Source organism: Chiloscyllium plagiosum, unplaced genomic scaffold, assembly GCF_037043375.1.
Source record: "Chiloscyllium plagiosum isolate Xiang-an unplaced genomic scaffold, Cpla_swu_hap1 HiC_scaffold_18, whole genome shotgun sequence".
Classification (NCBI taxonomy): domain Eukaryota; kingdom Metazoa; phylum Chordata; class Chondrichthyes; order Orectolobiformes; family Hemiscylliidae; genus Chiloscyllium; species Chiloscyllium plagiosum.
The window spans coordinates 32,409,563-32,436,604 of NW_028270156.1; the positions used below are offsets into that span (position 1 = coordinate 32,409,563).

At 42.5% G+C, this 27,042-nt stretch overlaps 1 protein-coding gene across 16 annotated transcripts in view; it reads right to left on the bottom strand.

The window, feature by feature from the left end:
- The window catches only part of LOC122557729 (F-actin-monooxygenase mical2-like), a 296,049-nt gene that overhangs the window by 98,495 nt on the left and 170,512 nt on the right, over positions 1-27,042 (bottom strand). For 13 of the 16 annotated variants that reach the window (XM_087996423.1, XM_087996422.1, XM_087996419.1 and 10 more), the window contains 2 exons: positions 20,811-20,876; positions 20,504-20,597 (listed from right to left, as the gene is read on the bottom strand). In XM_087996423.1, the coding sequence (XP_087852549.1) occupies positions 20,504-20,597; positions 20,811-20,876 (160 nt within the window). The remainder of the gene's footprint in view (positions 1-20,503; positions 20,598-20,810; positions 20,877-27,042) is intronic. The other 3 variants (XM_087996420.1, XM_087996424.1, XM_087996416.1) reach the window with 1 other exon arrangement.

Below are 27,042 nucleotides of genomic sequence, written 5' to 3' on the forward strand. Positions count from 1 at the left end.
TGCATGTGGAGGCTGAAGAGATTGGGGAGACACTGAATGAATATTTTTCGTCAGTATTCACTCAGGAACAGGACATTGTTGCCGATGTGAATATTGAGTCACAATTAATTAGAATGGACGGCTTTGAGGTATGTAGGGAAGAGGTGTTGGAAATTCTGGAAAGGGTGAAAATAGATAAGTCCCCTGGGCCTGATAGCATTTATCCTAGGATTCTCTTGGAAGCAAGGGAGGAGATTGCAGAGCCATTGGCCTTGATTTTTATGTCCTCGTTGTCTACAGGAATAGTGCCAGAAGACTGGAGGATAGCAAATGTGGTTCCCTTGTTCAAGAAGGGGAGTAGGGATAACCCTAGTAACTATAGGCCGGTGAGTCTCACTTCTGTTGTGGGCAAAGTCTTAAAGAGAATTGTAAGGGATAGGATTTATGAACATCTGGATAGGAATAATGTGATCAAGGATAGTCAGCATGGTTTTGTGAAGGGCAGGTCGTGCCTCACAAACCTTATTGAATTCTTCGAGAAGGTGACGAAGGAGGTAGACGAGGGTAAAGCGGTAGATGTGGTGTATATGGATTTTAGTAAGGCGTTTGATAAGGTTCCCCATGGTAGGCTACTGCAAAAAATACGGAGATATGGCATTAAGGGTGAGTTGGAGATTTGGATTAGGAATTGGCTGGCTGGAAGAAGACAGAGGGTAGTAGATTAGATTAGATTAGATTACAGTGTGGAAACAGGCCCTTCGGCCCAACAAGTCCACACCGACCCGCCGAAGCGAAACCCACCCATACCCCTACATTTACCCCTTACCTAACACTACGGGCAATTTAGTATGGCCAATTCACCTGACCCTGCACATCTTTGGACTGTGGGAGGAAACCGGAGCACCCGGAGGAAACCCACGCAGACACGGGGAGAACGTGCAAACTCCACACAGTCAGTCGCCTGAGGCGGGAATGAACCCGGGTCTCTGGCGCTGTGAGGCAGCAGTGCTAACCACTGTGCCACCGTGTCGCCCACGGTGATGGTAAAGGTTCATCTTAGAGTGCAGTTACTAGCGGTGTTCCGCAAGGATCTGTTTTGGGATCATTGCTGTTTGTCATTTTTATAAATGACCTGGAGGAGAGGCTAGAAGGTTGGGTGAGCAAGTTTGCGGATGATATGAAAGTCGGTGGAGTTGTTGACAGTGAGGAAGGATGTGTCAGGTTACAGCGGGATATAGATAAGTTGCAGAGCTGGGCAGAAAGGTGGCAAATGGAGTTTAATGTAGGTAAGTGTGAGGTGATTCACTTTGGTAAGAGTAACAAAAAGATGAGGTACTGGGCTAATGGTCGGATACTTGGTAGTATGGATGAGCAGAGGGATCTTGGTGTCCATGTACACAGATCTCTGAAAGTTGCCACCCAGGTAAATAGTGCGGTAATGAAGGCATATGGTGTACTGGCTTTTATTGGTAGAGGAATTGAGTTCCGGAGCCCTGAGGTCATGTTGCAGTTGTATAAGACTCTGGTGCAGCCGCATCTGGAGTATTGTGTGCAGTTTTGGTTGCCATACTACAGGAAGGATGTGGAGGCACTGGAACGGGTGCAGAGGAGGTTTACCAGGATGTTGCCTGGTATGGTAGGAAGATCGTATGAGGAAAGGCTGAGGCACTTGGGGCTGTTTTCATTGGAGAAAAGAAGGTTTAGGGGTGACTTGATAGAGGTGTACAAGATGATTAGGGGTTTAGATAGGGTTGACCATGAGAACCTTTTTCCACGTATGGAGTCAGCAATTACGAGGGGGCATTGCTTTAAATTAAGGGGTGGTAGGTATAGGACAGATGTTAGGGGTAGATTCTTTACTCAGCGAGTTGAGTGTTCATGGAATGCCCTGCCAGTAGCAGTGGTGGACTCTCCCTCTTTATGGGCATTTAAACGGGCATTGGATAGGCATATGGAGGATAGTGGGCTAGTGTAGGTTAGGTGGGCTTGGATCGGCGCAACATCGAGGGCCAAAGGGCCTGTACTGCGCTGTATTTTTCTATGTTCTAGTCCATCAGTGAGGTGAGTGGGTGGTGGGGGGCTGCTCCAAAGCCAGGCAGATATCATCTCCATTGGAAATTGGCCCTTAATTCAGCTCTTAAAAGTGTAAAGGTTTTCCTCCATCATCATATTGGAGCACTGACTTTCTTTCTCACCTGCCACTGAAGGTGGGAATGTGCCAGGGAGATATCCTAATGCACTGTTTACTGACATCATTGGCCCTCCACAGTATTCAAGACTGGAGTGGAGATAATTCAGCCCCCTGCCTCTTTAAACCAACTTGATGGGTTTATACACCTGGCTGCTGCACCCACATTAAAAACAAAGCTTGCTTCTGTGGAGTGTCAGCATAACGCCTGATATCACACAGCAGCGGACATCATTAAAACCACGAATGGTTGTTCAGAACAAGTTGCTTTGGGTTTCCATGCAGCTGACACTGTTTCTGAAGTGACAGGGACTGATGACTCCTAATTACACCAAGTCCCATCATCCCCAGGATTGCTGACTCACACTGGCTCCATTTTCAAATGATCATCCTCGTGTTAAAAAATGTCCACGTCCTCATCCTTCTGTATCTTCATGACTTCCTCCATCCTTTCAAGAACAGTGATTCAACAACTCAAGGCCCCTCAATTTTCCCAATTTTCATAGTTCCACCACTGGTGTCTGTGCCTTCATCTGTCAAGATTTGGAGACGCTGGTGTTGGACTGGGCTGTACAAAAGTTAAAAATCACACAACACCAGGTTATAGTCCAACAGGTTTATTTGTAAGCACTAGCTTTCAGAGCGCTGCTCCTTCATCAGGTGGTTGTGGAGAATAAGCTTATTCTCCACAACCACCTGATGAAGGAGCAGCACTCTGAAAGCTAGTGCTTCCAAATAAAGCTGTTCAAACTATAACCTGGTGGTGTGTGATTTTTAACTTCATCCATTAAGTCCCTAAGCCCTGGAAATCCCTTCTTAAACCTCTCTGTGTCTCTACATCTCTGTCTCCCTCCTGCTTCTTTTTAAAATACCAACCTTTTGGAACTTCTATATCTGTTAATATGGTTTGGTGGCAGCTTTTTTGTGAAGTGCCTTGGGTTGCTTAACTGTTTGAAAACCAGTGGATCTAGAATGCAGGTGTAAGCTTTTACATTCATAACGGGAGGGAAATCTTCATCTTTGGTTGTTCTGAGTGACAGCCCTTGATGGTGTTAAAAGTCAGCCCTGTGTATGATGTTATAGATAGGTCAGAATGGTAGTGGGCAGACTCCCCTCTCCTGCACCCGCACAATTCATGCAATAATTTTGTACCACTCCATAAATTTCCAGATTTCCCACTGATGATGGGATTTCAACTTTCAAACTTGGAGCTTCTCTTTATGCCACATTCATTGTAGAAACATGATCAACCTTCCTCATACCACGTAACTTCAGTTGTTAAGAACTGTGTCAGACTCCGATCAGTGCTTGGTACTTATACAACTAGGTCGCAAGGCTCAAGATGCACTCTTATCAAAATTGACGGGCACTCCTGATACAATACTCAAGGAATGTAGCACTGTTGAAGGTGCTATCTCTCAGATGAGGTAATAAACAATGGCACCATTCAATGAGGTATAGGAGAAGTGTCCTAGACCAACATGTAGCTTTCCAGTATGAGAGGTGATCTACTTTGAACTTGTTGTGCTTTTGAGAGACTCAACAGCATAAGTACTGAAATATTTTTTCCATGTGCTGGGAAATTTAGAATAAAGGAGTAGATTGTAAAAGGACAGGGCCATTTAGGATTGAGATGAGAAAGAGATACCCTGTTGGATTGTGAATCGTTGAGAAATTCTGTACTGTGCTCAGCCATTAGACAGAATCTTGTTCACTAGTCCATGCAAGCTTTGTGGCAGGGGGCACTTAATCAGGCAAAAAAGTTGGCCACCCCACCCCACCATCTCTTAAGTGGGAAGTGAATAGCTGCTGAAGGGTTTCATTCTACCATGGCAGATATGAATGCAGTGTGTGTATGTGTGTGTGTGTGTGTGTGTCGGGGGTGAATAATAAATAAACTGCATGTTTGCTTGTACAAAGTGTGGTATCTTGTTTACTCAGTGCCTGGCATTGTGGACTGGAATGGGGAAACTGAAAGCCGGCTCCTGTTCTTGCTCTGAACGCCTCTCCCCCCTCCCCCCACCAATCCTCGTGCCACAAAATACCCACCCCGTCATCACTGGGCCTCAATCTCAGGCCTCGGGTGGGTGTAGTACTGGCAGCAGCCAACGTGAGACTCAGGGGGACATGACTGATCTGTATAAAATTACCAGGAGCATAGACATAGGAAGAAAGTTTTACCCTTGATGGAGGCATTAATGAACAAAGAATAGTACAGCACAGGAACAGATACTTCAGTCCACAAAGACTTCACCGACACATGATACCTTTTGTCTCTCTGCAGTCCGTATCCCTCTATTCTCTGCCCATTCATGTGTCTGTCAAGATGCCTCTTAATCATTGCTATTATATCGACTTCCAGAGTCTCCTTTGGCAGTGCACTCCAGGCACTTACCTGCTCTGTTTAAAAACCTGCCTCTCACATCTCCTTGAAACTTACCCCCTTTTCCATTAAGCCTATGTTCCCTAATAATTGAACTTTTCTATACTGAGGAAGAGACTCAGACTGTTTATTCTATCCACGCCTCTCAATTTATCAAACTTTTATCAGTTCATCCCTCAGCCTTCAACATTCAAGTGAAAACAAACCAAATTTTTCTAATCTCTCCTCATAACTAATACCATCCAAACCAGCCAACATCCTGGTAAACCATTTCAGTACCCTCTTCAAATCCTCCACATCCTTCTTGCAGTGTCGTGACAGGAACTGTGCACAATATTCCAAATATGGCCTAACTAAAGTTCTACACAGGGGCAAAATGACATTCCAATTTATATACTCTATAACTCATTCAATGAAATCAAGCTCGCTCCTCAGGTGTTTATCCTGCTGTTCACCCCTAGGTTCACTCTGACCCCACTCCTCAGGTATTTATCCGGCTGTTCACCCCTAGGTTCACTCTGATTGACCCCACTCCTCAGGTATTTATCCTGCTGTTCACCCCTAGGTTCACTCTGACCCCACTCCTCAGGTATTTATCCTGCAGTTCACCCCTAGATTCACTCTGACCCCAATCCTCAGGTATTTATCCTGCTGTTCACCCCTAGGTTCACTCTGACCCCACTCCTCAGGTATTTATCCTGCTGTTCACCCCTAGGTTCACTCTGACCCCACTCCTCAGGTATTTATCCTGCTGTTCACCCCTAGGTTCACTCTGACCCCACTCCTCAGGTATTTATCCTGCTGTTCACCCCGAGGTTCACTCTGACTCCACTCCTCAGGTATTTATCCTGCTGTTCACCCCGAGGTTCACTCTGACCCCACTCCTCAGGTATTTAACCTGCTGTTCACCCCTAGGTTCACTCTGATTGACCCCACTCCTCAGGTATTTATCCTGCTGTTCACCCCTACATTCACTCTGACCCCACTCCTCGGGTATTTTTCCTGCTGTTCACCCCTAGGTTCACTCTGACCCGGCTCCTCAGGTATTTATCCTGCTGTTCACCCCTAGGTTCACTCTGACCCCACTCCTCAGGTATTTATCCTGCTGTTCACCCCTAGGTTCACTCTGACCCCACTCCTCAGGTATTTATCCTGCTGTTCACCCCTAGATTCACTCTGACCCCACTCCTCAGGTATTTATCCTGCTGTTCACCCCGAGGTTCACTCTGACCCCACTCCTCAGGTACTTATCCTGCTGTTCACCCCTAGATTCACTCTGACCCCACTCCTCAGGTATTTATCCTGCTGTTCACCCCGAGGTTCACTCTGACCCCACTCCTCAGGTATTTATCCTGCTGTTCACCCCTAGGTTCACTCTGACCCCACTCCTCAGGTATTTATCCTGCTGTTCACCCCTAGGTTCACTCTGACCCCACTCCTCAGGTATTTATCCTGCTGTTCACCCCTAGATTCACTCTGACCCCACTCCTCAGGTATTTATCCTGCTGTTCACCCCGAGGTTCACTCTGACCCCACTCCTCAGGTACTTATCCTGCTGTTCACCCCTAGATTCACTCTGACCCGACTCCTCAGGTATTTATCCTGCTGTTCACCCCGAGGTTCACTCTGACCCCACTCCTCAGGTATTTATCCTGCTGTTCACCCCTAGATTCACTCTGACCCGACTCCTCAGGTATTTTTCCTGCTGTTCACCCCGAGGTTCACTCTGACCCCACTCCTCAGGTATTTATCCTGCTGTTCACCCCTAGGTTCACTCTGACCCCACTCCTCAGGTATTTATCCTGCTGTTCACCCCTACATTCACTCTGACCCCGCTCCTCAGGTATTTATCCTGCTGTTCACCCCTAGATTCACTCTGACCCCACTCCTCAGGTATTTTTCCTGCTGTTCACCCCGAGGTTCACTCTGACCCCACTCCTCAGGTATTTATCCTGCTGTTCACCCCTAGGTTCACTCTGACCCCACTCCTCAGGTACTTATCCTGCTGTTCACCCCTAGATTCACTCTGACCCCACTCCTCAGGTATTTATCCTGCTGTTCACCCCTATGTTCACGCTGACCCCTCTCCTCAAGTATTTATCCTGCTGTTCACCCCTAGATTCACTCTGACCCCACTCCTCAGGTACTTATCCTGCTGTTCACCCCTAGATTCACTCTGACCCCACTCCTCAGGTATTTATCCTGCTGTTCACCCCGAGGTTCACTCTGACCCCACTCCTCAGGTACTTATCCTGCTGTTCACCCCTAGATTCACTCTGACCCGACTCCTCAGGTATTTATCCTGCTGTTCACCCCTAGGTTCACTCTGACCCCACTCCTCAGGTACTTATCCTGCTGTTCACCCCTAGATTCACTCTGACCCCACTCCTCAGGTATTTATCCTGCTGTTCACCCCTAAATTCACTCTGACCCCACTCCTCAGGTATTTATCCTGCAGTTCACCCCTAGATTCACTCTGACCCCGCTCCTCAGGTATTTATCCTGCTGTTCACCCCTAGATTCACTCTGACCCCACTCCTCAGGTATTTATCCTGCTGTTCACCCCGAGGTTCACTCTGACCCCACTCCTCAGGTACTTATCCTGCTGTTCACCCCTAGATTCACTCTGACCCCACTCCTCAGGTATTTATCCTGCTGTTCACCCCAGATTCAATCTGACCCCGCTCCTCAGGTACTTATCCTGCTGTTCACCCCTAGGTTCACTCTGACCCCACTCCTCTGGTATTTATCCTGCTGTTCACCCCTAGGTTCACTCTGACCCCACTCTTCAGGTATATATCCTGCTGTTCACCCCTAGATTCACTCTGACTCTGCTCCTCAGGTATTTATCCTGCTGTTCACCCCTAGGTTCACTCTGACCCCGCTCCTCAGGTATTTATCCTGCTGTTCACCCCAGATTCACTCTGACCCCACTCATCAGGTATTTATCCTGCTGTTCACCCCAGATTCACTCTGACCCCACTCCTCAGGTATTTATTCTGCTACTGCTGTTGACCCGAGGTTCGCTCCCCTTTGCACTGTTGTTGTCGCTACTTGGACTGACCTTCAGGTAAGGGGTAGGAGGTTTATTGGGAATGTGAGGAAAATTATTTTTGCTCAGGGCGTGATTTTCACTCTGAATATCTGGAACTTACTGTCTGTGTGGATAGTAGAGGTAGAATTCTTCATAAAATTTAAGATCAATTTAGTATTGCATTTGCAATGCTAAGGCATACAATTCAGTAGATCAATATGGAATGAGCTGCCAAGGAAGTGGTGGAGGCCGGTACAACTGCAACATTTAAAAGGCATCTGGATGGGTATATGAATAGGAAGGGTTTGGAGGGATATGGGGTCCAGGTGCTGGCAGGTGGGACTAGATTGGATTGGGATATCTGGTCGGCATGGACGAGTTGGACTGAAGGGTCTGTTTCCATGCTGTACATCTCTATGACTCTAAGTGTTGGAAAATTAGTTTAAAATAGTTGGTGGGGTTGGTTTTGACTGGTGTGGATTTGATAGGCCGAAGTATCTTTTTCTATTCTATTGGTCCTGTGAATCTACATCTGCCACCCTATCAATGCTGCAGAGGATTTTCCAGCCTCTGATTGGCTGGTAGTGGGGATTCATGATTCCTGATCCTGGGGTATGGACCTGTTATAAAGAGGCAGCATGGGGTCTCAGCAGCTCCTCCAACTGCAGCTAAGACCATAGTCACCTCTATAAGATTCCACCTATTTGTTAACTTTAAGACAAAGTTCAATAGGTTGCTGAGAATGAATGGATATCAGGACAGTGTTGGCAGGTGGAATTGAAGTGGAAAAATGGCGATGATTGTATGACGTCCAAAATTATATGTAGCTTTGGTCTCCTTAACTGAGGAAGGACGTTCTGTCAATAGAGGGAGTGCAATAAAGGTAAAAGTGAGGACTGCAGATGCTGGAGATCAGAGTCTAGATTAGAGTGGTGCTGGAAAAGCACAGCAGGTAAGGCAGCATCTGAGGAGCAGGAAAATCGACGTTTCAGGCAAAAGCCCTTCATCAGGAACAATCTTCATTCCTGATGAAGGGCTTTTGCCCAAAAAATCAATTTTCCTGCTCCTCAGATGCTGCCTGACCTGCTGCGCTTTTCCAGCAACACTTTAATCTAGGAGTGCAACAAAGGTTTGCCAGACTGATTCCTGGGGTGGGGGTACTGACCAGTTCTCTTGGGATGGTGTTCATTGGAGGTAAGAAGAATGGTGCTGTGGGGATCTCATAGAAACGTATAAACTTCTAACAGGACTAAACTGGGTAAATGCAAGAAGGATGTTTCCAATGAGTGGGGAGTCCAGAACCAGGGATCACAGTCTAGGGATAAAGAGGTAAGCCATTTAGGACTGAGATGAGGAGAAACATCTTCATGGTGACCCTGTCGATTATCTGCAGAAAATGTGGTAGAGGCCAAAACACAACGTTTTCAAGAAGGAGTAAGTCTATTCCTCAGGGATAAAGTGATTATAGAATCTGGGGGAAAAAGCAGGAATAAGGAACTGCTTCAAATCTGTGCTTACTTTCAGTGACTGATGTACACGGATTCTCAGGTCTCATTGCAACCCCCCCGCCACCTTTTCCCAATCTAATTCAGGTGATACTCTGCCTTCCTGCTTTTGCTGTCAAAATGAATAACCTCATATTTTTCCACATTATACTTCATCTACCATGCATTTTCTCACTCACCCAACCTGTCCAAAGCGCAGAAGCATCTCTGCATCCTCCTCACATTTCACCCTCCCAGCCGGTATGAAAATCTGGAAACATTCCAAATAGTTTTCTCATCCGAATCATTAGTACATTTTATGAAAAGCTGGGGTCCAAGCACTGATCCCTGCAACTCCTCATTAATCACTGGCTGCCACTTGGAAAATGACCCATTTACGCCTACTCTCTGTTTCCTGTCTGCCAATCAGCTCTCTATCCATGTCAGTATGCTACACCAAATCCCATGTGCTTTAACTTCACATGATAATCTCTTCTCTTCAACCTTATTGAAAGTCAAAGTAATCATATCCACTGGCCTCTCCTTATCAACTCTTCACAGGTTTTCATCACAGTGTGGATTTCTGATGCATAACTGACCCTGATGTCAAGGTTCTGAACTCTAGAACATCTTGTCCAAGAGCTTCCAGGTGCTTATTAAAGGAACTGTGATTAACAACATAAAAGATAAAGGAATATAAGTAATGAGAATTGAGGAGACCAAATGATACATCAAGCTTGCTCTGCATCCGATACAGTCATGTCTGATCTTTAGATTCAATTTCCATTTGCATCTCTTATCTCTTCATTCCCTGACAGAAAAATAATCTGTTTGTCTCAACCTTAAATATATTCAATGGTGGAACATCCATAATCTTCTAGGATGCCAAAAACTCTCAGATTTTTGAGCAAAGAATTTCTCCTCAAATCTGTTCTAAATGAAAGGCTCTTTATACTGAGACTGTAAACCCAACCCACTATGTTTTAGATTCCCCAGACAACAGATGCAACCTCTTAATGTTTACCATGTCAAACTGCTTCAGAATTTTGCATATTTCAAGGAGTTTACCTCTCATTCTTCTAAACTCCAGATTGTATAGGCCCAATTTACTCTCAACCTCTCACCATTCTCTTCTCACAGATAAATCTAGAACATTTTCCCTCTAACGCAAATATATCCTTCTTTAAATATGGAGGCCAAAATTGCACAGCATCCCAGATGTGATCTCACCAAAGCCCTATACAATCATGCCAAATGTTGTAATCTTGTCATTTACTCTTGTAGTGCAATATTTGCAATAAAGCCAACATGCTACTTCATTTCCAAATAGAAAAGACCATAAGACATGGGAGCAAAAATTAGGCCATTCAGCCCATTGAGCCTGATAAGGTGGGCGGCACGGTGGCACAGTGGTTAGCACTGCTGCCTCACAGCGCCTGAGACCCGGGTTCAATTCCCGCCTCAGGCGACTGACTGTGTGGAGTTTGCACGTTCTCCCCGTGTCTGCGTGGGTTTCCTCCGGGTGCTCCGGTTTCCTCCCACAGTCCAAAAGATGTGCAGGGTCAGGTGAATTGGCCATGCTAAATTGCCCGTAGTGTTAGGTAAGGGGTAAATGTAGGGGTATGGGTGGGTTTCGCTTCGGCGGGTCGGTGTGGACTTGTTGGCCGAAGGGCCTGTTTCTACACTGTAATGTAATCTAATCTAATCTAATCTAATAAGGCTGATAAAGTTCTCGAGCCCAATCTCCCGCTTTCTTCCCGTAACCCTTACAATTAGGAACCTATCTATCTCCATCTTAAATATACTCAACAACCTGGCCTCCACAATCTTCTGTGGCAATGAATTCCATAGGTTCATCACTCTCTGAAGAAGTTTCTCCTAATCTCTGTTCTAAAAGGTCTTCCCTTTACTCTCAGGCTGTGCCCTCAGGTCCTAGTCTCATTCCAGATTTCCGGTCTTGAATGCCAATTTTGCGTTGCTCGCACAAGTACATCCAAGTCCCTCTGAACAACAATATTTGCAAGTTTCATGCCGTTTAAAAAATATTTTGCCCTTCTATCCTTCTGACCAAAATGAAAAATCCCATACTATCTGTGTCATGTTCCCCTGGACTTAACCACTCTATATCTCTTTATAGCCTCTTTATATCCAGCTTGCAATCCAACTTAGTTTTATATCATCAGCATACCTAGGTACACCACTCTTGTCTCTTTGTCCTAGTCATTCATACAGATTATAATAGTCAACTCCCAGTACTGATCCTTATGATATTTCACATCATGATTTACAAATTCTCTGCTTCTTGTCCATTAACCAATCACTATCCATGCCAATATATCACTCCAGCTCCATGATTCCTTAACTTGTGTATTACCCTTTGGTGTTCACACTTGGAAACCCAAACACACTACATCACTGGTTCCTAGTCGTTCCATCCTTGAAAAACACCAATGTGTTTTGTCAAACATATGATTTCCCTTTTATAAAACCATGTAATTAGGTCTTATTGTACCACACTATGATTTTCTAAATACATTGTTATAACTTCCTTAACAACAGACTTCATCGCTTTTCTGTCAAATGTTGGTCTGTTTTCTCTCTTCCTCCTTTCTTAAATAGTTGAGATATATTTGTTAACCTATAAGCTGCTGGGACCCTTCATGATTCTAAGGAATTTTTGAAAGTTATTGCCAGAGTTTCCACTATCTCTGCAGCCTTTCTTTTAAAGCCTGACAGTTGAGGCTATCAGGCTTTGACAATTTGTCAGACATTAGTCCCTTTCATTTCTCCAATATTTTTCTTTGATGTTGATTCCCTTAATTTCTTCCCTTGTGTGCACCTCACATTGCCAGCTGGTTGACATGGAATATGTGACTTCCACAATGACATAAAATATTTGTTCATACACCTTTTTTTTGTCATTTCTATTGTCTCTGATTCTAATGAATCAATGTTTTGTTTAGCTACTCTCTTCATTTTATTATATCTGTATAAATCTCAATCTATTTTTATATTTTTAACTGGTGTATGCTTGGATTTTTTTCCCAAATTAACCTTTTAGTTTTCTTGTTGATTTCAGAAACACTCCCTATCCTCAGACCTATTACTATTTGTTGTAACATTAAAAACTTCTTATTTAACCCTTAAACTACCCTTCACCTCCTTAGTAAGCAATCTTTCCTGTTAAAATTTAGTTTTTCAGTGGAATTTGTTTTGTTAAAGCCAAGCTCAGTAGGTTGTAGACTAGAAAAAAACACAAGAGAAACTATTCCCACTAGTTGGGGCACCAATAGTCAGAGGATACAGATTAAAGGTCAGTGGCAAAAGTACCTTCGGGAGATCATAGAATACCTAAAGTCCGGAAGCAGGCCATTCAGCCCATTGACTACGCACCAAATCTCTGAAGATGAGGAATAAAATCTTCTTGATTTGATTTATTATAATGTGTACTGAAATATAGTGAAAAGTTTTGCTTGTGAGCAGTATAGTAGATCATAGAGTGAAAAAAACCTCAGACACAGTAAAGCATACAGGTGCAGTTTAGAATTTAAGTGTAGAACAGTTGTAAGAAATGTTCGAGTTAGATCTGCTGAAGGGAGCTCAGAAGGAGTTGCCCGGTGTTTGGAAACAAATTCAACAGTAACTTTCAAAACTAAACCAGATTAATTCTTAAAAAAGGAAATTTGCAGGAGAGTGCGATTAATTCGAAAGCCCTGTTATGGAGCTGGCTAAGGCATTTCAAGGGAATGACTTCATTCTGTGCTGTATCAATCTCTTATTCCAACTCTTACAGCTGTGCCAATGGCAAACACAGAATTTCTTTGATTACTTCTTTTCAATGCAAAAGGCCATTTGACACATCATTTTTGTGCTATCTGAGAAAAAAAAGGCTTTACAGCCTATTCCTGCTTTCCAGCTCTGCACTTCAAATATATTTCCAAATATTGTGGGCGGCACGGTGGCACAGTGGTTAGCACTGTTGCCTCACAGCGCCAGAGACCCGGGTTCACTTCCCGCCTCAGGCGACTGACTGTGTGGAGTTTGCACGTTCTCCCCGTGTCTGCGTGGGTTTCCTCCGGGTGCTCCGGTTTCCTCCCACAGTCCAAAGATGTGCAGGGTCAGGTGAATTGGCCGTACTAAATTGCCCGTAGTGTTAGGTAAGGGGTAAATGTAGGGGTATGGGTGGGTTCGCTTCAGCGGGTCGGTGTGGACTTGTTGGGCCGAAGGGCCTATTTCCACACTGTAATGTAATCTAATCTAAATCTAATCTAATTATTCCAATGTGATGTAGGTTTCTACTTTAGATCACAATTCAGGCAGACTCATGTCATCCTTCAGGCGATTAAAAAAATCACCTCAAATTCCCTTCGAATCCTTTTACCAATTATTTTGGAAATAAAGGAAGAAGGATTCACCAGGAGTGGCTTTCTAATGTTTTGGCTTGTTTGAGTCTCATACATGTTTCAATTGACTGCAGACTCCACGGGTTTAATCAAAATTGCATAATTCACAAGTTATATAATAAAACTCTACACAAACCTTATTGCGTGAGTGTGTTATCATTAACTGACATTCCCAGAAAACTAACATTAAAATATTGAAGTCTTCTACTCCTGTGAACTACTTGCACTTCTTTCGGACTTTGAATCTCCATCCTCTGGAATTTATTGGTCTTTTACTATTTTCCTTAAGTTCAGAAATAAATCTATTCATTGCAATCAAGTGGCGGCTTTGTTCATATTCTGTCAGGATGTGGACAGTACTGCTAAGGCCAACAGTTATTCTTCACTCTGAATGGCCCTGAGTCTTCGGGGTGTGTCTCCTCTAGACCCACAAGCCTTCACGACCTCCTGTGGTCAACATCATAATCAAGGAACCATCGTGCGTGGGTAATTGCATCGAGTTCGGGTCATCTCAAACTAGAAACGAGCCTCAGGTCTTAGAGAGGAGATTCATTGTAATGGTTTCATTGAACTTCAGCTATATGGAGAGACTGAAGAAGCTGGCATTGTTCACCTCCATTGGAAGGAGGAGAGATTTAACAGATCTGTTCAATATTGTGATAGAGTAAGTAAAGTTTTCTTACTAGACCAAAGGGACTACTCTCTCATCCGAAAGAGAGAGAGAGAGAGAGAGAGAGGACTGGTGGAGGTTTAACCCTGAAGATCACCAGGTCTCAGGTGAAGGGAGAGGTTGAGAAGGAGACTCAGCTGGTATAAGAATTGATGCTCACTGTTGGCATCACGCTGCATTGCATACCAACCCATCGAGCCAATGGGGCTACAAACTGCCTGATAGAGTTAATAAGGAGGCACTGTTTCCAGTGACAAGATGGTGAAAACATAAGGACTTAAGAGTGAGGATTATGGACACAATATATAGGAGGGAAAGAAGGTTAAACCTTTATACTCAGCATGTTGCAAGAATCGGCGATATGAGTTAATCAAGTTGGAAGCACATTCAACAATAATTTGGATTAAATATTTGCGGTTTGTAGAGCTGTAGGAAGAAGGAAAATGGAACTAATTGGATAGCTCATTCAAAGAGCTGACACAGACACAATCCTATGATTTACATCCTGCGTAAACACTCACTGTCACAAGGGTAAACCTACATTCCAAAGAGCTACTTGTAGAAGATTCCTCGTGGCTCTCTCAACACAGCAGAGGAAGTTCATGAAGAAAAATCCCCAAACCAAAAGCAAGAATTGAATAGAGCTGCATCAGTAAAAACATCATACCGAGCTGCTTGGAGGCAACTCATGCAGCACACCCCACCAAGGTCACCTGCATCAGGAGGAAAGCAATGTAGATTAATAACAACAGAGGACTCTTGACCACTGTTGTTAGAAGACGTGAGTGAGCACAAATTAGTTCTGATACAGTCACAAGAGTGACGGGCCAAGGGGAGCCTCAGATTCAGTCATGACTCCTATTCAACATGTGACAAATTTGGAAGAATTTTGCTCAAAACATTTGATAATTTTATTTGGTCTATCCTTTTTCATCATTTTGTCACTGGAATAGCTACAAGATTGGCCAGTATCTTTAAGGCATTGTTCAGCTGTTCTGTCTCGTCAAGTTAGATCAATTGTAGGCCAAAGTGTTAAGACTATAAGGCATTTTTAAAAATCCTGGATTCGCACATTTTTACAATGGTCAGTAGTAAGGGAGTGCTGCACTGTCGGAGAGTCAATACTGAGGTGAGCAGCCATTAAGGCTTAATGTTATAAACATACAAAATTTAAAACTGTCAGTGGCTGATGGATCAAAATGAAACCTGATCAGATTCCACTCCAAGACTTAAGCACAAAGTACAGGCCAATACAGCCAGTGTCCTGCTAATGGAACACCTCACTGCTGGGTGGAAACATTGAGGCAGTGCTGCACTGTCAGAAGGCACTATCATGGCAATACTGAGAAGCAGCATTGAGGGAGCATTGCACTCAAGGGATGGCACTCTCAAAGATGCGACACTGAAGGAATACTGCATTGTTATGGGAGAAACACTGCACATTGGAGGAACAGTACTGCGGAAACACTGCCCTGTTGGTGGTGAAACAATGAATGAAAATTATACAATTGCAGGGCAGTACTGATGGAATATTGTACTTTCAGAAGACAAATGTTGTGTTGTATTGATGGAGAATTGCACTATCACTGGAGCACTACAGGAGTGTTAACTGTACTGAAAAAAGCTGCACTGTGAGAGGGGAAATGCTGAGTGAGTGCTGCAATGTAGGAGGGGCAGTACTGAGGGAGTGCTGCACTGTTGGAGGGTCTGTACTGAGAGAGTGCTGCGCTGTCAGAGGGTCCGTAGTGAGGTAGTGTTGCACTGTCAGAATGTCAGTAATGAGGGAGCGCTGCACTGTCAGAGTGTCTGTACTGACGGAGTGCTGCATTGTCAGAGGGTCAGTACTGAGGGAGCACTGCACTGTCAGAGGGTCAGTACTGACGGAGTGCTGCACTGTCAGAGGGTCAGTACTGAGGGAGCACTGCACTATTGGTGGAACAGTGCTGAGAAAATCTGAGCTATTGTTGTTTATATTTAACAAATGAAATATAAAATCAAGATCCTCTCTGCCCTTTGGGTGGATTTAGCAGCTATCACAGCCACCAATTGAAAGGAGGGTAGAAGAATTTGCACTCGCATTCTTGCCAATAGTTATCACTCAATCAATGTCAATATATGGGAACACTCTCTCAAGTACTGGAACAGACAAGACCAATATCATGTTGTGCCTAGCCAAATGGTCTGGGGGGACTTAATGTTAATTCTGTAAAATGTTTTTAAAAGTTGATGCACATTTAAAAAATGGCTGATCTTTTTCAGCTGGTTTTGACAGAGTATATCTGCAAAAGCAGATTGGTCATTTATCTCATTTCTGCTTGTGGATCTTCCCCTATGCAAACTTGTTGCTGTGTTTCCAACACAGCAACAGTGACCAATACTACAACTCAAAATTATATCACTGACTCTAAAGCACTTTGGGATGTCCTGGGGGGCATGAATGGTGCCATAGAAATGCAGGCCATTCTTTTGTTCAATTTCAATTCTGTTTCTTCTTAGGAGATCAACAGTCAGCTAGCAACAATTTGTGAAATAAGAGTTCACTGGTTCATGATTCAGCTGTAAACAGAAAGACTGATTCATGCTAAGGATAGACACATGAGGGCATTTGGTGACTAATGGGATTGGGATGATACGAATAAATTGAAGCATCTGTCCTTACATACTGAAATCATAGGGCAGTGAAGATGTGGCACTCTATCCTCAGTAAAGCAATCAAATAACTGAAAATGTCAAGTCTGAATTGATCGATTCGAGTTGGGTGACAGTAACAAGGAATCTTCCTCAATGTGTGGGAATGGGTCGGAAGGGTTCAAAGAGTGTTATAGATACTGGAGTGCAATTCATGTTAAATATCGGACTTTGGCTGCACCAAATTACCATTGGCCAAATTTAACCCATTTACAATTTTAACAGTGACATTACATGTTTTGTTAACTGAACAAATACCAAGTTATGACTGAATCTCAGGCTAACATTACACAGTTTTGTGACACTTTGGGTGAAGCCTGATACAAAAACGTTTCGCGGTTATCGATGGTTTGAAATTAAGAGCTCACCCATGACTTTAGGAGCGAGGTGTGGAGAGTAACTTACAGCAGAACAAATTTATCAGGAAAGAAGAGAAAGAGACAGAGCATACTTTACAAAGCATCTATTTTAATTTATTATACGCTTACAGGCTTGGGTTTCATAAATAAATCTTGACACATTCCATCATGTGCAAAATACAGGACTGATTGTGAAACTTAAAAAAAAAACAGTTTTCTTAAAAAACGTATTCACAAACATTTGCCTTATTTGCATTCTGTTATGAAATAGGAACCCTTCTGTTAAACCTTTTTCAGATGAATTGGGATTAAATAGCCTTTGATTCTCATCCTTTAAAGGTATGTGGAGTCTGTAACAGAAGATATCGGAAAATATATAGTGCACTGGCTTGAAAGTGGAAATAAGTTTAATTGTAAATCAAGATGAGCATTTTGCAGATCATGCAATAAAAGGGTTGAGTTATTTTATTAAAAAGGATGCAATGGGATAATGCGAGCACATTTAGTCAGTTAGTACACACAGTGCTTCTGCTGTTAAAATGTTCCTAGTCAGTCCATTAAAATCAAACAGGATCTCTTTCCACATACAGATGGCGCTTTGGTATATTCATGTCACTGAGGAAGATATCACAGGATTGACTGTAGTTAACTTAGGAAGAGCCCCAGATCACTGAAATTCAGCTGTCTAGAGGAACATGAGTCAAAGATGTTTAGCATGAGTGTGCCCAGTATGGACAACTGAAATTCCTTAATCCAGTAATCAATGGAGGGAGCTAACCAACTTTATTTGCACTTAAAACAAGGAGTTTCACCTAATGCATGTACGGTTAATTATCACATAGTGGAGTTTGGAAGTTTTATTAAACTTAAAGGGCTGCCCAGAAACAAAGTACATTTAGGAGGAAAAAAAATCTAACTTTTTTTCCCCATTTTATTTTATTTTCTTCAAATTCAGAATGCAAATCTTAGGTAAAGTATTCTTTCTTCTCAATTTTTCTTCAAATTTAGAAGATCATTCTTTTTTTTACAATTTTTCTTCTGATTTAGAACATAGAGCTTGTTTAAATCCTGCATTTCTATCATAATATAGTGAGTTTAAAAGAACATTGCAGTGAAGCATGGTTACTATTAAAAGATATACAAGTTAAGTCTTGCATCCAATTAGTGCTTTGCATGCTTCTGAAAGAAGATGGTTGACTTCCCTTGATTTTAAAACAAAGTTAAAGTATATTGAAAAGACTTATTAAATTTTATTAACAGGGTGGTAACAGGAATTTGTAATTGGCTTTTGCATCCACCAGTAAGTTGTAATTTGGCCAATTATTCCTAAAGTCTTCTTTTTATTTTCAAAACTTCAAAAGGCGTGGAAGTTATTCATTTTGTTTTTGGTTAAGGCTGCAATTACTGAATGCCAAGAGGTTAGAGAGTAATGAAAAAGACCATCAGACTCGTGCATTGTCTGCTGGCACAGAGTACAATGAGTTGTGCAGGTTTGATGAAAAGTCCATAAACATAGAAGTAAATCTACTCAGAACCTTGCAGCATAATGAGGGATGCAGCAAATTGCAAGCAACAGGAGAAGGCAGGCAAAGAAAGAAAGAGAACAAGATTGTAAAACACAGTACAATCTGAATTAGTCTCGGTAAACAGGAGGGCACTGATAATAGATGTCTCTCATGATCATACAGTCTTTAAAAACACATCTACTACAGATCTAGCCAGTGCAAATTCTGATTGCAATCTGTTACCAAAAATTCCAGATATAAGTTGATCCTATTCTGATTCCCACCATGGAATCCCAACCTCTCATTGCCTACCCTATAGCAACAAGAGGGATTCCAGGCAGCTCAACCCCCACACTTCGAACGGATCAAGTTCACGACTGTTAGATTTTGGTTTGTTTTGTCTGTTGGCTGAGTAGTCCTTTTACACAACACTCCAGCAATCAAATACTGATCAAGTGTTCTACTGGCAGACTCTGCAAAAACAACTTGTAACAACAATTTAAAATGATTGCACAGACCTCGAGGTTTTGGTCAGTTAAAAAGGCAACCACAGCATCAGGCACAAGGAACATGTCATAACAGTTGCTTCAAATAAAGCTACACAGCAATATTAAAATCATTCACAAGTGTCACATTGTTTACCAACAAAACAGAAGTCATTTGCTGCAATTACACTTGACAAAAGTGGATTCACGTTGCAGCTAAAGCTGCAGCTATAACATAAATTAAACTAAAATCCAGGGTCAGGAATGACCCTTCAGACAGTCTAGCGGGATGGAAAAGGAGTCTGACTCTAACTCAGCCAAGCTCTGACCCCAGGTTGCCTTTCCACCAGTTTTGCATGAGTGTGGGTGAAAATTGCTTCACACCAACAGTATGCTTGCAATGTAAACATACATTGATAAATCTTGGTAATCTGTAGCTAATATCAGACATCATCAAAATGTCAAGTGTTTGTATAAAGGGCCAGCTGGACAACTTGCCAATTCTAAAACCTTTATCTAATTACACTGGACCTTGTACTAATTTTAATGATGATAACTGCCTAAATAAGTAAACTGACATTGTTCATTAGAGGTACTTTCACTTCTCTTACTGGTTAGGATAGTAAACAATGAGGAAATTTATAGTCATTGGATTCTTTTTTCTGATTTTACATTTCTGTCATGGAATTTAAAAAATCTTTACACCCTTCCATACAAATGAGTCTAATGTAAAAATGTAAACAATTTAAAGAACAATATCAATTTGAATCTTGTAAAAACTGTGGGAATTTTGGGAACATGATTATTGCAAACATTATTGCTGAAATTGTAAATCAGTATTGCAAAAATCCTTTGTGTACCTGATACAGTGTTTGATTGTCCAATGCTGCAAAATACAGTGATTTGTTGGTTTCAATTTTAAATAAATAACTTTCAGTACGATTGTGTTTTGTCACCTTATATTAAAATCAAACCTGCACAATCATACACGAACATCAAGCGGGGTCAGGCTAAGTAAACGGCACTTCAATTCATTTTGAACCCCCTGAGGGTATTGTGCACCCATTCGATCAGGTGGTCTGTTGAGGAGTCTGCTTCTTGGCACATGTGTAGAAGGACTTCATATTGCACATACAGCAGAGGCACGCTCAAACTTAGTAACTCATACAGGTAGCTATAGTTGTACGCATTGTCCCTCAAGTGGCAGCTAGTGGCATGCAGAACACCATGCATCCAGTTAGACAGGCGCCTGGGGACGTCAAGCAGCACCCTGGTGGCCTGCAGAGGCCAGCTTAGGATTCTCCGAGGCAATGAAGTCAAGGTACCTGGGGGCTTGTCAGGCGAAGAGCTAACGTTGCAAGAGTTTTCGGCACTCATCAAAGCCTCACCATCCAATTTATTCAGAAGCACCGTCTCACTCTGAAAAATAAAATGAAGCAACTGATGCTGTATTTAATGGATCTAGAGAAATTACACCACTGTTGCCGGCTTGAGGACCAATAATCATAGAAGGAAGCTCTGCGACTGTGATACTAGGAAAATAGGACCTGGGAGAGGCTATCATGTCCCTCAAGTTTACAAAACTCTTTCAACCTCCAATTTACAATTAACAACTGATGAAGCATCACTCACTATTTGCAGAAGAGAGTTTTGAACTTCCATCACCCTTTGTGCGAGCACGTGTTTCCAAATTTCACCCTTGAAAGGTCCACAAAAAGCATGAGACAAAATCAATTCCAGCCATCACTCTCAATCATCACGAAACAATGGAAGATGCAGCTGACAGCACTGTTAAATTACACTTACAAAACAGCACCCTGCACACCAATGGTCAGTTTAAATTCCATCAAGGCCACTCAACTCTAGAGTTTACTACAGCCTTTGTCCAAACATGGGCAAGAGAGTTAAACTCCAGCGATAAGGTGAGAGTGACTGCTTTTGACATTGGGATAGTATTTGAATGAGTGTGGATTCAAGGAGCAGAACTAAAGTCAAAAGGAATTGGTGGTAGACTCTCCATTGATTGGAGTCATACCTAGCTCAAAGGAAAATGACCTTGGTTGTTTAAGGCCAGTCACAGCCCCAGGATATAGTTTCCTGATCAACCCATTCAGAGATTTTGTGACACACCTCTGGAGTGGGTGGGAATTGAACCCAGGCCTCCTAGCTCAGAGGCAGGGACACTACTATTATGCCAGAAGAGCCCACAGCCCCAGGATAGTGTTGCAGGTGTCGTTCAGGATAACGTCCTATCTACAACTATCTTCACCTGCACATGAATTACCTTCCCTTCACCTTAAGGTTAGAAGTAGGGATATTCACTGACAATCACACTGCACTTAGAACTCCTCATAACTTCTCAGACATTGAGTTCATATGGTCCCACAAGCAGAAAAAGCTGGACAAGTGGAAACTAACATTTGCACTCCAGAATTCCCAGGCATGACCATCTCCAATAAAAGAGAAGTCATGACCATCTCTGAATCTTCCACTACTATCATGTAAAATCAAGCCCCACTATTTCCAGAACCATCATAAACATGAAAAGATTTAGTCATATTGTCCAAAATTCCCAATTTACCCAACCATCAAAATAAAACACTCACAGGTTTCTGTTCTTAAGAAGAAAATGGCTGCTTATTATAAACAATTCGACTTTAATCAATGGCAATTAGAAAATATGAAATGTTAACTTATCTGTTTGAAATTCATTCCCCTTCCCCACTTCACAAACAGGCACAGAAAGACAAAGACGTGAATATTAACGGATGGCAAAGGAAATCAAAGCAGGGAAACAGTTCAATAGCACATAACTGGACCACAGGAATCAATGAGTTGCTTTTTTTGGTTTCTTCCAATTCCTTTTAGTTGTTTACTGTTGACAGAAAGTTGTTTATACATCGATGCTCTCTTTCACTCACTGTTTGAGAATTTGTCTTTTCACTGTCTGAGAAGGTGTTTTATTCTGCCTTTAACAGGATTTCCAGAGACTGGAAGACAGCTAGTTGTTACTGGAGACTTTCTGGGATCACATCACATGAGACAGAGAGAGACAGAAAAAGGGATTTGTTTGATATTTTCTCTTCACAGGCCTGGCTTTTCTCTGCTGCACTGGCCTCACATAAGTTTTGGTCATTCTAATCCAAACATGTTTCTCAAAACATTGCCCCCTAGCTCAGTACCCAAAACCTCTATGTATATCTGCTTTTGATCATTGTTCCAAGGAAAACAACATTGTAAAAGTGGCTGACAATGTGCTCCAGGAAACGTGATTTTTAAAACATTTTGCAAAGTTGGTTTAAAGCAGCATCTTTGTGCTTACTTCAGAGTGTGGAAATAAGTCCCTACACCATCAATGTCAAGGGTTTTGGGGAAAAAATTGCAGGAACGTGGATGTAAGGAATGTTGGATCAGCCATCAATTCAATGGTGGAGCAGGTTCAAGGGACCAAATGGCTTACTCCTGATCCTATTTCTTATGGTCATATAACATTTTGGGAGAGTCATGTCTGACCAGAAAAATAACAGGACCAGCCACATAAAAACTGTTGCTACAAGAGTTTGAGAGCTCTTTAGCAATTAACTCAGCTCCTGACTCCATGAAACCTCTTTACCATCAGCAAGTAACAAGGAGACCTGGAGGAATGCAGCTTTATTGACAGTGATAGATCCTGTAATCCAGGATAACTCCGGGGATGTGCGTTCAAGTGACAATACAGCAGCTGGTGGAATTTGAATTCACTGCAATAAGTCTGGAATATAAAGCTAGTGTCAATAAAATTGACAATGGAACCATTGTCTATTGTCATAAAAACTTCATCTGGTTCATGAATCCCCTTTAGGGAAGGGAGAATAGCATCCTTATTTAGGAGACAGTGAGGTCTGCAGATGCTGGAGCTCAGAGTTCAGAGTGTTGCTGGAAAAGCACAGCAGGTCAGGCAGCATCTGAGGAGCAGGAAAATTGACGTTTCGGGCCAGATTCCAGACTCCTGATGAAAGGCTTTGACCTGAAACATCGATTTTCCTGCTCCCCGGGCGCTGCCTGAGCTGCTGTGCTTTTCCAGCAACACACTCTCAGCATCTGCTGGTCTAACCTACATGTGATTTCAGACCCACAGCAATTTAGCTGGCTTCTAACTGCCTTCTGAAATGACCCAGCAAACCATTCCATTCCACGGCAACGCGGGAAGGGCAATAGTTGCCTTGCAGCAACACCCACATCCCACGAAATAATTTCCACAAAAATCTCAACGCCATCCAGGACAAAGCAGCCCATTTTCTAGGCACTGTCTTTTCTTACAATAAGCATTTATTCCGAGATTCTGGAACAATCCTAGCAGACTGGAAGTTAGTAAAAGTAATATTGCTATAAGAACATAACAACATACGAACGAGAAGCAGGAGTAGGCCATCTGGCCATTTGAGCTTGCTCCGCCATTCAATAAAATCATGACTGATCTTTTCATGGACTCAGCTCCACTTACCCGCCCTCTAACTGTATCCCTTAATTCCTTTACTGTTCAAAAGAAAATCTAGTTTAGCTCTAACAATGTTTATTGAAGTACTATCAACTACTTCACTGAGCAGGGAATTCCATAAATTTACAAACCTCTGGGTGAAGAAGTTCCGTCTCAATTCAGTCCTAAATCTGCTCCCTCTAATCTTGAGGCTATGTTCTCTTGTCCAAGTTTTTCCTGTCAGTGGAAGCATCCTCTATTTCTATCTTATCTATGCCCTTCATAATTTTATATGTTTCTGTAAGAATGCCGCTCAATCTTCTAAAGTCCAGTGAATACAATCCCAGTCTACTCAGTGTCTCCTCATAAGCCAAGCCCCTCAACTCCAGAATCAACCTAGTGAACTTCCTCTGCACCCCCTCCAGTGCCAGTCCATCCTTTCTCAAGTAAGGAGTCCAAAACTGCACACAGTACTCCAGATGTAGCCTCATCAACACCTTGTACAGCTGTAACATAAACTCTCTGCTTTTAACGTACTGAAAAAAGGATGTAGAAAGAAATCAGGGAATGACTGGTAAATTAACCTGACATCAATCATTGGGATAGTGCTGGAGTCTATTGCTGGGTACATCTTAACAATGCACTTTGGAAAATCATAGTGCTCTGTCTATCTCAGCCTTGAATATATGTAATGACTGAGCCTGTAACAAAGAATGCTGCAGGTTCATAATGGTCAGCTAAGAAATTCCTCCTCAATGCTGTCCTAAATGGGACAATACCCCTTTAAGAGGTGTATGTTGTCCTGGCATTTTTTTTATGAAAGGAGGTTGAGACAGAACTGGCTAGCAGTCTGATCAAAGCCAAAAATGTAAACAGCTTGTTAGGCCATGGGTTTCTAAAAGAAAAGTTGGAACAATAGGAGTAGCCTGAACAAGTAAGTCCAAGCTACCACAACACCAGGATTTTTTAGTTTTAGCTTTCTGCATTTGCTGGGGTCTTGAAGCTCGATGAGGAAGCTCTTCTCCCTCTCTCTGTTTCAGCTAAAAGCTGGGGTTCTCTTCCTGCTGCTACAATTAAACACGAGACAATCTAACTTACTGAATTTGCCTTTGCCAAGGGTGTGTTTATGGGATGCTACTATATTGGAACAGTTAATGACCAGTTTGTTAAGTATTTTGATAGAGTTACAATTCTTTTCTTTTCTTTTTATTTGGTCTGTATTTTAAGTATAGTATATGAATACAATATGTTTTGCTTCAAGCCTAATAGTTTCACCAACTGAATTGCATCCAATGCAACACCTGGCACTTGTCTTTAAAGTTAGGGTTGAGGCTGTCTCCTTAACACGTTTTGAGGAGGTTTGGTCTGGTCAAACAACAGTATGATGTCAATGTGATTTTATGAAAGGGAAATTACGTTTAGCTTTTTGAGGTTATAAATAGTAGGATAGATAAAGGGACAGCAGTAGATCTTTACTTGAGCTTTCTAATATCTAGTCAGTAAAGTATCATGTAAACAGTTAATGGGCAAAGTTCATTGAGCGACAGGAAATATATCGGCGTGGATAGAGCATTGTTAGATGGGCAGGAAGCAAAAAGTAAGTAAAATATTAAAGTTTACAGGCTGCGATCAGACCATAGGATGTAGGAGCAAAATTAGGCTATTCAGCTTGTCGAGTCTGTTTCACCATTCACAGAGATCATGGCTGATCTGATAATCCTTGACGCCATTTCCCTGCTTTTCTTCCCATAACCCTTGATTCCCTTACTGATTAAGGCTCTGTCTATCTCAGCCTTGAATATATGTAATGACTGAGCCTGTAACAAAGAATGCTGCAGATTCATAATGGTCAGCTAAGAAATTCCTCCTCAATGCTGTCCTAAATGGGTGACCCCTTATTCTGAGATTATGCCCTCTGGCCCTAGACTCTCTCACAAGTGGAAACATCTACCCTGTTGAGTCTCCTAAGAAGCATCACTAAGGTTTCCCCCTCATTCTTCTGAACTCCAATGAGCACCAGCCCCTCCTACTCAACTGTTACTGGATGAGACAACCCCTCCATACCTGGTATCAGCCTTGTGAACCTTCTCTGGGCTGCCTCCAATACCACTATCTTTACTCATCTAAGGGACCCAAATCTGATCACAACATTCCGGTTGTGGTCTGACTATTTCTTTGTACAGTTTTAGCAAGTACACTATTCCCTTTGAAACAAAGGCCAATATTCCACTTGCTTTCTGTATTACCTGCTGAATTTGGATGCTAGCTTTTTGCGATTGATATATGAGGACACTTAAATCTCTCTACGCTGTAGTCTTTCTCCATTTAAGTAATAGTCAGGTCCACTTTTCTTCCTGCCAAGGAGCACATTTTCCCGCATTACATTCTATCTGCCAAGTTTTTGCCCATTTACTTTTCTTATCTATATCCCTCTGCAGATGCCATGTCTTCCTCATGACTTGCCTCTCCAGCTATTTTTCTGTCATCTGCAAAACTGGCGACAGCACACTCACTTTCATCATCCAGGTCAGGATTGCCACGTGGACCAATGCTGGACCCTCAGCTATTTACAATCAATATAGAGACATACAGTCATACAGCATGGAAACAGACCCTTCAGTCCAACTAGTCCATAATCCCAAACTAAACTAGTCCCATCTGCCTGCACCTGGTCCATATCCCTCCAAACATTTCTAATTCACATACTTATCTACATTCCTTTTAAATGTTGTAACTGTACCCATAGCCACCACTTCTCTGGAAGTTCATTCTATATGAAAATGACCCTCTGTGTAAAAAACTTACCGTTCATGTCTTTGTTATATGTTTATCCTCTTGCCTTAGAAATATGCCCCGAAAGTCTTGGAATCCCCCACGCTAGGAAAAAGACACCTGCCATTCACTTATCTATACCCCTCATTATTTTATAAACATGTATAAGGTCACCCCCCAACCTCCTTCGCTCCAGTGCAAAACATCCCAGCTTATCCACCTTCTCCTCATAACTCAAACCCTCCATTCCTGGCAACATCCTGATAAGTCTCTTCTGAACCCTCTCCAGCTTAATAATCTACTTCCCATCAAAGGGAATCCAGAATTGGACACTGTATCCCAGAAAAGGCCTTACCAACATCTGTACTACCTCAACATGACGTCCCAACTCTTGTACTCAAAGGTCTGAGCAATGAAGGCAAATGTGCTAAATGCCTTTTTAATCACCTTATATGAATATCATTGTGTTACATGAATGCATTGCAGGCAGGACGAGCTTAATAAATTGATCCCTGAGACAAGAGAGTTGTCCTGCAGTGAGAGCCGGAGTCTAAATTCTCAGGAGTACAGGAGAATGAGAGATGTACTCATTGGAAAGTATGAGATTCTGAAGGAGTTTGACAGGGTAGACACAGA